Raw genomic sequence first — 14,779 nt, forward strand, 5'->3', positions numbered from 1 at the left:
GGCGGGGAGTGGGAGGAAGAGTGGCACTCTTCAAGGAAAAAATAGTATAACTGAGGCAAAAATGAGTTGAATAGTCCTATTCGTGAGTGAATAGTCCTATTAACACTCTGCTATATTCACCAATTTAGCTCTAGTTGTGTGCTCCCCTTTACCTATAGGAATTAAGTAAACACAGTCTTGAGAGACAATCCTTGAGGTATGTCATTTACCAAATGTAAGAGTTGCAGCTGATTGCCAGATGAAAGCATGTACTGACAACAGGTGTACCATCTGTTTGATGGGCAGTACCATCAAACAAGGCCAAACAAAATCTGATACCTCCCACAAGCGTCTGAGTTTTATGCAGGAGAAGAAAAGCAGCTGTTTTCTCCTGCAAAAAAAACTCACACAAATGCTTTAAGGGCTGGATGTGATAAGTTCAAGTATGCAGCCCCAAAAAGGAATGAGCCAAGCCCCATCTATATTCTAAGCCTTTGTCTAAGGATCAAGAAGACGCTAAACAAAGAGCTTTCAAGACAAGAATGACTTCGTTCACCCCTTCTCCATCTGTTCCTTCAATCTATACACAGCCCAGCTGTGAGATCACTGGTCTTCTAGGGACCTCAGGGCACCACTCACTTTACCTCCTTTGTCCCATGAACTGAGTTCTGCCTTTGCAAGAATATGCTGCATGCATCAGAAGACATGTGAACAGAACTCTTTGTTCTACAGAAACAGAACTTTCCCTTCCAGGGTAAAGGTATCATCAGAGGTCAAGACGATCTAACTACATGGTTGTGCAATACCCAAGTTGCTACGAAGATGGAGAGAAGTCCGTATGCCTTTCCTTCCTAACTCAAGAATCAGACACCATTTTCACATCACCAAGATAATGGCGAGCCAAGACCAGAAGGCAAGCCTATCTAACCCCACATTCTTTCCACCATGGCTTACAGTGTCCCATGCTGGCAAAGATTGTTGTTAGGGAGCTTCTGGGGGTTCGTTAGTGAAGCTGGAATGAGAGGATAGCCCTCACTCTACAGACCTAGGACCTGTGAAGTATTCCTCAAATTCCCAATGTCAGCCTAAAAGTTGGTTCCTAGTGCCCACTAGAATAAAAGCTCCACGTGCATTTGTCTGCCATGCTCATGGCTGAAGCTTTGGTGCCTTACAACAGTCTTTTAAGTCACATCTTGTTCAGAGACATTCTACTTCACAAAGTCACAGCTGTCTTTGGTTTGTGCATTAAAAACCCTAATAGGTAGTGTTTATTATGCTTTAGAGTCACTCTCAGAATATGGGCAAGAAAATGTACAGAGCTGACGAGGGGTTAATAAAAAGCCGAGAGCACTGAGGAAGCACTTCAAAGACATAATGAAATATACCTTTCAGTTAAAAGACATCTGTGGCAGGATGAGTGCCCTCCCCAAAGCAGTCCACATCCTAGTCCCAGGCACCTGAATATGTTAGATCACATGGTAAATTATACTTTACAGATATAATTAAAGCTATAGAGGTTAAAACAGGGAGATTATCCTATATCATCTAGATGAGTCCAATCTAATCACATGAACCCATAAAGTGAGAGAACTTTCTCTGGCTAGAAGCAGAGAGATGTGGCAGAGAAAAATACAGAAATTTAAAGCATGAGGGGGTCTTAACCCACTGTGGCTGGAACAGGGGCCACATGAAAATCATGGGAAGGAATGATGGCAGTCTCTAAGACCAAAGACCCACCTCTAGCTGACATCCAGCCAGGAAACAGAGACCTCAGTCCTACAACTGCAAGGAACTGAATTCAGCTAACAACCTGAATGAGCTCAGAAGCAGAGGCATCCTCAGAGCCTCGAAAAAGGAATCCAGCTCTGTAAACCCTTTGATTTCAATCTTGTGCAACAATAAGGAGTAGGCCCAGGTGAACCACACTGTACCCAGACTTCTGGCCTACAGGATTATGAACTAATAAATTCATTTTGTTTTAAGCTGCTAGGTGTGTGGCTATTTGTTACAGCAATAAAAGAACAAATGCAATCAGCAAGGACTTGACAAGAGAAGCAAATCCCTCTGGCCAAAATTTGCTGATCCACTAATATGGCTCCTTCTTGCAGTCCAAAACAGATTGCAAGTTACTGGAAGACAGCAGAGAGAAGCCCCCATATAGATTTCTCCTGTCTGGGAAAGGTAGGTGCTGCTTCAGGAAGGACCCACAAGGAAGGCAAGGGGAAGTTCGCCTGCCCAGCCAACTATAACAGCCAAATCCACCTTGCTGAGCAGTGAGACAAAAGAAGTCACTGATGGGTGCCTGGGTGGCTCAGTTGGTAAAGCATCTGACTTCAGCTCAGGTCATGATCTCACAGTTCATGAGTTTGAGCCCCATGTTGGGCTCTCTGCTGACAGCGTGGAGCCTGGAGCCTACTTCGAGTTCCATGTCTCCCTCTCTGCCCCTCCCCTACTCTCTCTCTATCTCTCAAAAATAAATAAACATTAAAAAATTAAAAAAAAAAAAAAAAAAAAGAAGTCACTGCTAGATGGCTACAATCCCCTGCTAGAGGTTATCTCAATGGTACAAGTACTATGAACACAAGTCTCCCTCCATAAGTGCATGTATCCTGGACATATATTTCATGTATTGACCTAATCTTGTACTCATCAGAAGCCATCTTTGTGAGGATCTCAGCAGAGTCTAGCTCCCAAAACATACCTGACATATAAAATGAACTCAACATAGTTCAATAAATGAATAGGTTTTTAAATTAAAAGAATGCCTAATGGAAACCACTATTAATCCCAGAGAACTTTAAGGATGCAATAGAATTCTGACATCCAGTATTCATTTTCATTCAAGGTATAAATAATTGAGGTATGCTCATGAATAAGAATCTAGAAGGTAAGAAGCCTTGACAATATCTAGGCAAAGAATAAAAATTTTCACTGAAATGTTCTTCAGAGCTACTTTGCTTGGTTAGGATGGATACCTAACACAGAAGAAAATTTCTATCTCGCCAGCAATTGCCTTCAGCATGAAAACAGTTCTAGTGATGATTAACTTCTATTTACTGAACACCTAATGCATGCCAGACCCCTTGTCATGTTCTTCATATGCACGACCAATAATCACAACAAAGGGTAAACTAGATTATCTATATGTAAAAGAAGAGGAAACTGAGGCTTACTGACACTAAATTTATCCAAGGTCACCCAACTGGTAAAACTGCTAAGGCCGCGTTTGAACCTAGATGCAGCTGACCTCAAGCCCATGCCCCCGGCCACTCTGCCATACCTCCCTCATGTTGTCAAAACACTATTGTCCAAAGGTCATCAAGAGACAGAGGAGGCCCAGGAGGAAGAATATCTTGGCTGAAGAACAGGGACACATCCATACCACCACCGACAACAACAAAAAACAAAAAAACAAACAACAAAAAACAAAAATAAGAGGAGAAATGCTTCAAAACAGGTCTTCCCTGAAAATCTGCTTTGGGTACAGAAACACAAATTGACAGCACAGTTTCTCTCCCCCCAAGGCTGGGCCTGACATCTGGTTGCTTCTCCTGTTGTGTTTCTTGGTGTGATTAACTGCCCATGCGCAATGATGTCGCAGGTCACATTCATCTACCATCAAAGTGGCTGAAATGTTAACCAAATGGCAGGAGTAAAAGTCTGCTTGATGTAAATGCAGTATCAATTCCAGTGCTCCAGTTAAGGCCCTGTTTAACTCAAGAAATGAGAGTCACATTTCAAAATGTTTAGAAGTCATTTTATCCCAAAGGTATCCTCCAAAATCACCTTTCCACAGAACAATTTTGACCACTCACTATGATTCAAGAACCTCATTTTCTGACTTTATGGAGACAGAGTTTTCAGCAACAGCAGACAGGCAGAAGCAGAACCGGAAATACTCTCTGGGCATAAGAAATGTGCAAAAAGCATATGGCAGTGACCTTAATACCCAGTCATAAATCAAGAAGACACAACTACACCAGAATGGGCTGCAACATAGCTGACAGTGTTGATGGCACATGTCCATGTACCCTATCATGCCAACCCTCCCAACCAGGGAGGGATTTTCGGTTGAAACCTAAGTTGGTGATTGTCAGATCACGAAGGCTGTGCTGTCATTCTACTTGGAGTCCAATTCAGACATTGTGTGAGTGGAAGGATTTTCTGGGTTGTGCACACAGTAAGTGTTTAATGATTAAACAGAAACGAATGATGAATGGGCACCAATATAAGTTACTAGGACTTCTAAAAGCACCCATATTTCCAAAATGTGCATTCATTCTGGCTGAGTGAACATTTCTGCCTTGTACTGAAATAAAGCAAAACAGCCAAAACTATACAAGGAAATGGTCTACCATTTATAACCATCTTTCTGGCACAATGCAACAAGTGCCAACAGGCTACGTGTCTGCACAAATGAGCTAATGTAGCCACGGAGACCAGTCATCTGGGACTGCAAACATCCACATTCAGAAATATAGATCTTATTTGAAATTATACTATAGAAACATTAACCAATAGAATACCAGACTATTGAACAAAGCAACTCAGTATTTTTTTCTAACTGAAACAGAAAATACTACTACTGGAATAAAACAAAAACATATCTTAGGGCACCTGGGTGGCTCAGTCGGTTAAGCGTCCGACTTTAGCTCAGGTCATGATCTCACAGTTCGTGAGTTCAAGCCCCACATCGGGCTCTATGCTGACAGCTTAGAGCTGCTTGACTGCTTCAAATTCTATATCTTCCTCTCTCTCTGCTACTCCCCTGCTCACGCTCTGTCTCTCCTTCAAAAATAAATAAAAACATTAAAAAAAAAGTTTTACAAACAAAAACAGATCTTAAGCATTAGGCCTACGCCCTTCATACCAACTGGTTCACCATCAACCTTGCCACACACAAAAAAAAAAAAAAAAAACCTAAAACTCACCCATTTTTCTTACTACCTACTCAGGCAGAAGCTACAGCATCATAGAGTCAAGGAGGATACAAGAACTTTATTTTTTTTTAATTTATAATAAAAATTTTTAAGTTTATTTATTGAGACAAAGAGAACAAGCAGGTGAGGGGCAAAGAGAGAAGAGGAAAGAGAGAATCCCGAGCAGGCCTGGCACCATCAGCACAGAGTCCCACATGGGGCTCAAACTCACAAACTGTGAGATCATGACCTGAGCCAAAACCAAGAGTCAGGTGTTTAACTGACTAAGCCACCCAGGTGTCCCAACAAGGCTGCAAGAACTTCTTGATAGTCGGTCTAGCATGTAAACCTCAGGAGAGGTTTCAAAGGTCACTTTCTAGGGTACAATCCAGGCACAAAGTCTAGAAACCATTCTTAGAAGCCTCAGGAGAATGGATCTCCCTATAAAGAAATCATGCTTGCACAAAGTCCCAGAGGATTCTGATTTCTTGTTATTATAATGAGGAACATGTCTTTTCAGGCACATACTTCTTCCAAGGCTCTTTCCCTCGTATTAAGAGATTCTACTGACAACTCAGAGTGCTATCTGGTGAGTAGGAAATCAGAACACTGGATGCTAAATGATGTTGTTGGAGAGGCAGGTCACAAGAGCTCTCAAAAAACCAAAGAAATCCACCAGTTCTAGAACTGTACACAACTCTCTGATGGCCAAAATGCTCAGGTTCATCTGTATTCTTTGATTAAGAATGAACATGTATACTCTCAGACTGCTTCTCTGAACTACTGCTTCCTAGGCTGATCAGACTTTGTTGCAATTTCCCTTTTCTGTAAGTGTAATTCCATCATTGGTTAATCTAATGATTACGGGTACTCCCATCCAATTCTAAGGTTTTCCCACTGTGACAGCTCAGTGTCTCCTTGTTGATATGCTTTTTAAGAATGGATGTCCATCTTCCCAAAGATTTCTGAGATTTTTTTGTTTTTAATCTGGAGAACTCTTTCTTCAAATGAACTCTTATAATCTCAAATTACAATATAAAAAAACTCACAACATAAAAAATAGGTTTTCTCTGATTGAAACAGGCACAAGGGACCTTAGGTTTAGACTCAGAGCCATACCCAACTCATTCTTCCCCCTTTTACCTTTTGGGAAAAAGCCCAGAAGTTTGAAAGAACAGAATACGAATGAGCTAAATTATCTCTCAAATTCCCAGCCAGGCTTATGTTTCCACAAAAACAAAGTTATCCAGGGAAAGTTGTCCAGGGAAAATGTTCACATTCCCAAAGTATTAGTGCTTGAAGCTTCTCCACACAGCAAGCATACTCACCAGGATCGGCTTCAGGATGTCCACGTTGGAACGAAGTACTTGCTCTGCTGCATCCAGTTTCTCCCTTGGCAAGCCGCACAGCGTGGAAACTTCTTGGTCACCAAGTTGAATCACCTCTTCTAATTTTGATCCACTGCACAGATTGGTCAAATGTAACTGGTAGCCTTGCAAAAATACCTGGAAGCATTTCATGCAAAAAGAGTCAAGGGAAACTGGATTAAGAAGATGGGGTAGGTGGTGGGCCAATATAGCTTTGAAGAATGGACACCATTGCAATAGTCCACTGCATCAGATCTCTTTACCCAACTTTGGAATGTATCAGGGCACAATCCAACAGAAAACTTAAAGCCTGGATGTTGTGTTTGACTCATCATCTCCCACGCTCTTGTCCTTGTGAAGGGAAATCCTGAGTTCAACTCTTTGTGTCAAAAATGGGACACATGATTCAGCAAATAGGAATTGAGAGTTCAAACTCCTGAAACCACTTTTATTAGAGAAAAAAACTCCCATTATTTTGGAACTTATGTGATCTTAAACTGGGGTTGGACCAAATTATGAAAAAAAAAAAAAGCATTCATACTATTTATTTGTAGGTATAGCTATTTCACTGATCCAAAAAACTATGTTGAAGCAATTTCAGAATTTGGAACTCTTCATTTGATTTGCCCCAGAGCAGAGTAACAGAAAGCTGAGCCTCTTTTTCATCTCATTGGAGGCCAATTCTAAGTCACTCTTAAGTATTCATTAGAGCAGACCCCTGGAGAGCCTTTCCTTGGCCGTATTTTGTTTACTTAATTAGCTTTTCTGGGCCTCAATAAACTGCCCTTCTTCATACATGGTCCTTACTGTCCAATTAGACAGCAAATTCAGTAAGAGGAGGGGCTTGGTTTTCTTGCTCACTTTTCTTGTCCACAGTGCTGAAACATTACAGACAGTAAATATTTGTGGAATGGATGGATGATGCAGACTCTGTATTACTCCATTATTACCTCTCCTGTTTAAATTAATGCAGCTTGACCTGCTCGTAGTGAAATCTAGAATGAGTGATGTATCAAGAGCCTCTCCAGACCTATGCAGCCTTCTAACGTTACAGAGCACTTGGCCTGCCATGGTTTCCGGTAAGTTTTCACCTACTGCCAGACACGCAAGTGTACTTCAGTTTTCCTCCTTTCTCTAAGTAGTCCTTGCCGTCAGCCTACCTTCAGTATCGGTGTTTGAGAGCACCAACCACAGAGAGATTCTAATACTATGCAAGGACCACCTCCATGCATAGGATGCCCCTTATTTTAAACTAACCTGATGGGACAGAGATGATACTGGCAGGGGGAAATGGAAATTATGCTAAATGCAACTGTTTTAACAAGACTGCTGCCTTTGGCCCATCTCCCGACCATACAACTGGTAAACACAAGGCATATTTTCCTTGTTTTATAAGGGCAAGCAGTAAGCACATTTTTCTAATTTTAAAAATTCTACATCACGTAAAATGAAGACTTTTTTTTTTAATCAGGCATAAACATTTCCAATGCTTCTGCTTATTGTAAAGATATAAGCTAGTGTGTAGAGAAGAGACAGGCTAAAGAAGCAGTGCCCCTTTCTGCCAGAGAATACACTGGAGAACCTTCTATGAAAATCGAGAGCCATGCAATCAGGGTCTGCTACTCACAGCCCAGGAGCTGTATGATATCCAATTATGCCAAAGGAAGGGGTCTGAGAATCTAAGGTTAAAATTCTACATAAACTACCATTACTTCCTGGTTTTACAAATTAAGGAAAAAAAAAAAAACATTTTCTCCTTATAGATTTTTTTTGTCCATCATTAAAGGAAGCATCAACTTTTAAAATCTCCTGTCTTAGATTTTATAGATAGTTGCTCTGATCAATACTCCTCAACTCTGATTACCATCTCAGAACTGTAAAAAAAATTTTTTTTAAATGTTTATCTTAACTTGAATTCATCTCCCTTCCCCTTTAGGGGGATGTTATCAACAAATGCTAGTTGACAGGCAGGAAACCAGTTTTATATCAACCAGCTGGCCCACGACACCAGGCTGCACATTCCACTCTCTGGATGGTGGGGCAATGCCAGCCTGGGCAGAGAAGTGAAAGCTGGTGAAGGTGAACTTGAGCACCATTACAAAGACAGGGACTCTCAAACAGTGTAACTGCCATCAGCCCCCCAAGGAAGCCGAATCTTACAGCTTACCTTGTGGAGACTGACATCAGCCCCCAGCATTTTGTCCACAGTAGGCCTTGGCAGAGAGAGGTTGTAAGTCAGGAATCCAGAGAAGGTTTCATTGTCCACTAGGAAATCCTGAAGCTTCAAGCCTGCCGAGAAATAGTATTTTATTTTCATTTAATAAGTTAAAAAAAAAAAAAGTAGTCAGCACAATGGGGCAGGTGGAGAAAAATAATATTGATGGCCTCATTTTTTTTTAACTATTTTTTTCTTTTTTCTTTTCTTTCTTTTTTTGTGTATTTATTGAGAGATAGAGGGAGAGAGGGAGCATGCACATGTACAGAGAGAGACAGAGAAAGAGAGAGCGAGAGCGAGAGAGAGAGAATCCCAAGTGGGCTCCACATAGCACAGAGCCTGATGCGGGGCTCAAGCTCACAAAACTTCAGATCTTGAGCTGAAATCAATAGTTGGAAGCTTAACCGACGGAGCCCCAGGTACCCCCTAATGGCCTTGTTTTAAACAAATTGATAACCACAGGTTTCTGGCTTAAGCATACAGAGAAAGGACGTTCAGGGAGCTTTGCTTTACAGGAGAGATGAAAAGAATGTCTTCTGAAGATGTGTAGAACCACAGTCAGCGTGTGCTCCTAGCCTCAAAAGCACCACAGTGCTCCACACACTCACATAGCTTTTCCTTGCTTTTCGAGGGAAAAAACCAAACCCTTTAGATGATCTCGCCCGACCCATCTGAAATCTGTGAAACTAACACCCCTGCTCCTGTCTCCCCAATGCCATCTCAGCTACAAATCGGAGATACTTAAAGCCTTAGTCCCACAAGCCCCAGGGGCTGATTTTCTCTTGTTGCAGGAGAGTTGTTCCTAAATTTGAGTGGGCATCAGAATCACCTGAGGTCTTGTTAAAACAGATTACCGGTCCCCACACCACCCCCAGAGTTTCTGATTCAGCCAGCCCGGGATGAGGCCAGAGAATTCACATTTCCCTTGAGCTTCCAGGTGATGTGGATACTGCAGGTCTGGGCCCCACACTTTGAGAGCCGCTGGTGTGAAGCATTACGCATATCAGAGCACTTTCACAGATGTGGTCTCATTTTAATTCCAACTGTGTAACAAATGATACAGAGCTCCAAAACCCAGGTCTGCCAGGCTTTAGGAAAACACAGCATATATTTAAAAATTCACCCTACTACATGACTGGATTGGTACGGGGTTTCATAAAAAAATCCTTTTAAATAATAAACCTTGCAGGTTCAGTCTGGTAATTAAAGCAGAAAAGGCACTGGCCGGAGAAATCCTCAAGTTTAGTCCCTGGAGTTGGAAGCTGTGCCTGGTGGTATCATTTGGGTACTTGAAATCATCTTTCTGACACTCAGGCTTTTTTATCTCCAGAATGAGAGTTTTCTAACCAGATGTTTGGTGGGACCCTCCTGACTCTGAAATGGTACAGTTTTCCCTCCCCTGTTTCATTTGTCCACTTCTTCTGCCCCACCTTCTTAATAACCCAACTTCTTTCAATAAAGAGAAAACCAGCTCATCACAACCACGTGACTAAGCAATGCTCATTCGCAGACTGCAGCCCACAGGCCCAGGCACTAACAGACCTCTAGAGGGCAAACCTTGCAAACCCAATCATTTAACTGAAGCAAAACAGGTGTGATCTGCAAATGGGACTACAATGTGAAGCTTAATACTGGTTGCTGAAGGAGGTCATGAGATAAAGCAGGAGGAGGGCACAAAAGCTCAACCAGACTCTCATCATTGCTGCCAGATCCAGGTCTGTTCTTAAGCAAACTTTAATAATTTAGAGTTCTAGAAAGGATAAATTAAGCACGATTCACATCTTCCCATCTCTAGAGAAATGACTGTCCGGTTACACCTGACCAGCTAATGCCTATTTATTCCTCGTGACACATTCAAGAGGCTGTTCTTTGCCCAGCTAGTGTCCCTCCTCAGACCAGGTGCTCCTGCAAACGGCAACCAGCCTGCTGCTTCCACAGGTGCACCTGCCTGGTGCTCCCCATCACATATGACACTATACTGTTACCACAGGGCTCATTCCTATAGTTGACAAACCTCAGAGCACCTCAGATTCACTTAGGAAGCATACTAAAATGCAGTTTCTTGGGCCCAATTCCTAGAGATCCTGAAATAATGGATCTACAGTGGGACCTGAGAATCTCCATTTTAATAAGCATTCCTTGTACTTCTAATGTAGGGAGTCTGCGGACCATACCTTAAGGAATGTTGCTTTATTTGCATATTATCTCCACTGGTATACAGAATATGTGTTGTTGCTTTTTAAGCAAGCTCTACACTCAATGTAGGGCTCGAACTCACAAGAGTCATGTGCTCTACTGACTGAGCCAGCCATGTGCCCTCAGAATATGTGTTTTATTTCTGTATCCCTGTGCCCAGATCAGAGCCTGGCAAAGAACTACTGGTCATTACAAAAAAAGGATGGCTGGATAAGAAATAATAGGAGGTGGGATTAGGGCTGGGAAGATTCCAAAAGTATTTGAGCAGCATCACAGATTTCCTTTCAGTTGAGCAGATCCAAGAAGGGCCCAGAGATATCAGGACAATTCTCAGGCTACACCCCAGGAGTAATCAGGACCCCTATCTTAATATTCCCAGTGACACAAAGTAACACCCAGGTGTTTACCCCTGTGGTAGGGATAAACGAGAAAGAAGGTAAGAAAGCTAGTAGCTTCAATTGAAGCCTGGCATGAAAAGCCAGACACTGACCATTGTGGAACAATGGGGAAAACACCACAATGGGGGTCAGAAAACCTGGGCTCTGTATCCATTTATTTGCCAGGGTATCTCACCTAAGCTGCATCTCCACTGCCTTACTTATAAAACAGGGGTTAAAAAAAAAAAAGACATCTCTGAGCCCTGTATAAAGCAGAGTATACACATGAGCTGACCCTCACTGACTTCATGAACCACAAATTCCTCCTGAGCGTGAAAAGCCAGAGCAGGACGTGGACACTATGCTAGGGAACTTCACAACAGCCTCCTCCCTCCAGAAGAGGGTTGCTAAAGTGTGGGAGGCTGACCTAGGCTGCACTTGCAATGGGTCTAGGTCATGAGCAACACTCTTGAGACCAGCAAGTATGTTTATAAGACTCTTCTGTTATGTCAACAGGCTCTGCGAATGGCAACAGCTGGATGTGATCTATCAGTGAATCCCCTGGATGAGACAGAAGAACCAAGAGGCCAATTAAATAGTCAACAACCCTTGGCAGTGCACGTGCACAGGGTGGTGAGGTCGCTGGGTCAGGGAGCAGCAGGGAAGGCCAAAGATCCCTGGCTACAGAGAACTCGCATTCCAGTCACATGCGTACCACACATGGAGACTCAGATTCACACACCACCACCACCAACAGCTACAACCAGTGTGGACAAAGAAAAGCAATGTGGTACGGTGCACTGGTTCTCAACTTTGGCTCTGATTAGAAACAAATAGGTAGCGTTACAAAAATCCCAATGCCTAGGCTACAACCCCCCAACATCTACTCAGAACTTTTGGAGCCGACACCCAAGTATCAGAATTTTATACAGCTCTCCAGGCAATTCTAGCTGAGTCTGAGAAACAATGGAGTGGTAGAAAGATCAGGGATGTGAGGCCAGAAAAACCTAATTTTGATGCTGGACTCTGCTGTTGATGGACTGTGCCTTTGAGAAATGCATTTTGCCTTCCTGAGACCAACTTTTCTTCCCTAAGAGGTAAGGATAACATTATCACCACCTTTCCAAGATATGAGGATTGGAGGTATTCACAGGTAAAGCATGAACAGTGAATAATAAATGGTAATAATTTTGTGATTATTGAAAAGGTGTTTTTTTTTTTTTTCACCTGACTTTACCAGTGTACTCTAGTGAAGTATAGGGAGAAGGTAAGGACACGGTCCTTGCCCTCAAGGAATTTTCAAGGCTGATAAGGGAGATGAAGAGACATGTCAATGAAGCAGAAGGAGGAATGAGAAAGCCAGAGTAAGGCAGTTCATGCAAGTGTTTGACCAAGATGAGACTTGTCTGCAAGTGCTTGAGGCAGCGGGGAAGAGTCTGGCTGAAGCCAAATTCTGGAAAACGACAGAGGGCCAAAAATCTCTTTTGAGGTTGTGGCAAGTGAGATCTCTCATCATGGCAGGGGCCAGGACACCCTGTAGCCATAGTGCTATGTACTTACAGGTTCTAAATAAATGTTTTTCAATGAATAAATAAATCGACAAGCAGATAAACATAGAGGAGATTTCTCAAAACCTAAGATTTGGGGAGTAGAATGGGAGAGAGGGGAGGAAGGCATGTAGTGGGAGACAGGAGTGAGGTGGCTTTGTACCTCTGGTCTCAGTTTTTTCCATTCTGTAGTTGGCAAGAAAATGAGTGGAGAAGCCAAGAATATGGAGAAAGTCAGATGTATGAAACAGTCCTTCTTCCCCTTGTCCTAGCTAACTCCTACCCTTTTTTTTATGACTTGGCCCATGAGTCATCTCCTCCAGGAAGCCTGCCCTGACTTTCCCACCTCAAGCTGGATTAGGTAGCTGTCCTCTGTGCTCTGTTGGCCTCCTGTGTTTCCCTCAAGCAGCACTCAGACCGAGCTACAGTTGTCTGGGCACCCATCTTTCTTGCCAGAAGAGTAGAGCCAGAGCCTTGAGAGCCAGGACTTTGCTGTTTCAAAGCACAGTAGTGCCCAGTACAGGGGAGGCACCAGAAGATCTGAATTCAAGTCCCAGCTTTGCTCTCTCCTCAGTGTGCAGCCATGAACTTCACTTTTCCCCTTTTCTTAATCTCTCTGGATCTCAGTTTCCTTAGATATAAAATGGAGCTAATAACATTCACAGGTTGTCACAAAAACAGAGATCAAGAATGTGAAAGTACTCTTTCAGAGGAAAAGAGTTAGATAACTAAGAGGATGTGCATGCTGTCACAGAACACAGTCATCACAGAGCTGGACTGGTCACTAAATTCAGCATGAGCCTCTGCTGCCCACAGAGAAGACCAAGAGTCACTACCCACCGGAGGCCAGGAGAACTTTCCTACTGCAATGCCTCCAATATGAACTAAAATACTCCATCCACTGAACTCAGCCCCCTTGGTTGTGCCTGAAGGAGCAAACAGTGGCCTGTCCATTTCCCAAGAGCTTTGCTTTAGATGCAAAAAGGCAGGGCAAAAGAAAGAAGAAACAAAAACAAAAACAAAGACAAAAAACCCAATTCAGGAGTTTGGAGTCTAAATAACAAAACAAGTGAAGTGTGTGTTTGTAGGCTGAGGAAGAACAGAACAGAATCCTCAGTTTCTTGCCAATCCTCTGGGCCAGGCCTCGCTGACCAAGCTTGGGAAACACTTCCATGGCAGCCAGGGGAGAGGCCCCGCACACGGCAAGATGCTTTCATGACACTACGTGTTTCTTCTGCTTCTCTCCGGGCTGAGAGCAGCTGAGGACCGGGAAGGGCAAGGAAGGCGGGGCAGGCAGGAAGGCGGAGGAGGGAAGCCTTCAGCAGAGCCGGCTGGGGTTACTCTCGGTCAGTACCCTCCAGTCCCCAGCTCAAGTTTCAAGATCCCTGTAGTCTCTTTTGTTCAACATGAAAAGGAACCACAGCAATCAGCTGCTTGAGAAGTGGGTGGAGGAGGCAAATGAAAAAAAGAAGTCCAGAAAGAGATCCGTCAGCATCCAAAGCTCAGATACTCTTCTTAAAAGGACCCCAGGAGGGTCTCCAGCCCTCACCCTGTCAAATGGGCAGTGGGCTGGAGGGGACCAGGTCAAATTCTAACTAGTGGCTTTACTCCTCTGAGTAAAGCCGAAGCTTGTCCAGCCACATGAACAAAACCTTGAGAAAATCTCTTTGCTACAAAAGGGCTGGTAACAAGCACACTCAGGAGCTTTTTGTTGTTAGGGTTTTGTTTTGTTTTCCTGATGTTAGGTCTCTACTTCTCTAAGGATTGCTACTGCCTGCATCCTAGAGATGGCTGGGCCCTCCTTCTCTGGGAAGACCAGAGCTTCTCTGGGAATTTTGGGGCTCTGGACAGGGAAGCAAGGCACGGTGACTGGCCGCTGCCTAGGTGATCCCTTAGGGCAGGTGAGAGGATGCCGGGAGCTTAGGGTGTATGTGTGTGTTTATATATATAGCTTCAGAACCTCTCTGCCATGCATCTGGTCCAGGGGTTCCCAACCCAGGGAAAGTTTTCCTCCTTACAGTAAGGGCTTGCTGAGGGGATACGAAGATGTACCCAAAGAGTTTCAGGTTCTAGAGTCTGGCCAACCTGGTTCAAACCTCAGTTTCAGAATTTTCCAGTCATGTGGCCTTGGAGAGGTTACTTAAGCTCTCTGAGCCTCCACTGTTCTATAAACAGAAGT

At 43.3% G+C, this 14,779-nt stretch overlaps 1 protein-coding gene across 3 annotated transcripts in view; it reads right to left on the reverse strand.

Moving 5' to 3' along the window:
• Window positions 1-14,779, reverse strand: part of ABCA1 (ATP binding cassette subfamily A member 1) — a 132,473-nt gene that overhangs the window by 70,962 nt on the left and 46,732 nt on the right. For all 3 annotated transcript variants that reach the window (XM_049635500.1, XM_049635481.1, XM_049635490.1), the window contains exons 6-7: window positions 8,433-8,554; window positions 6,227-6,403 (exon numbers count right to left, since the gene is read on the reverse strand). In XM_049635500.1, coding sequence (XP_049491457.1) covers window positions 6,227-6,403; window positions 8,433-8,554 — 299 coding nt within the window. The remainder of the gene's footprint in view (window positions 1-6,226; window positions 6,404-8,432; window positions 8,555-14,779) is intronic.

The sequence above is a fragment of the Panthera uncia genome, chromosome D4 (genome assembly GCF_023721935.1).
Source record: "Panthera uncia isolate 11264 chromosome D4, Puncia_PCG_1.0, whole genome shotgun sequence".
In the NCBI taxonomy this organism is placed as follows: Eukaryota; Metazoa; Chordata; class Mammalia; order Carnivora; family Felidae; genus Panthera; species Panthera uncia.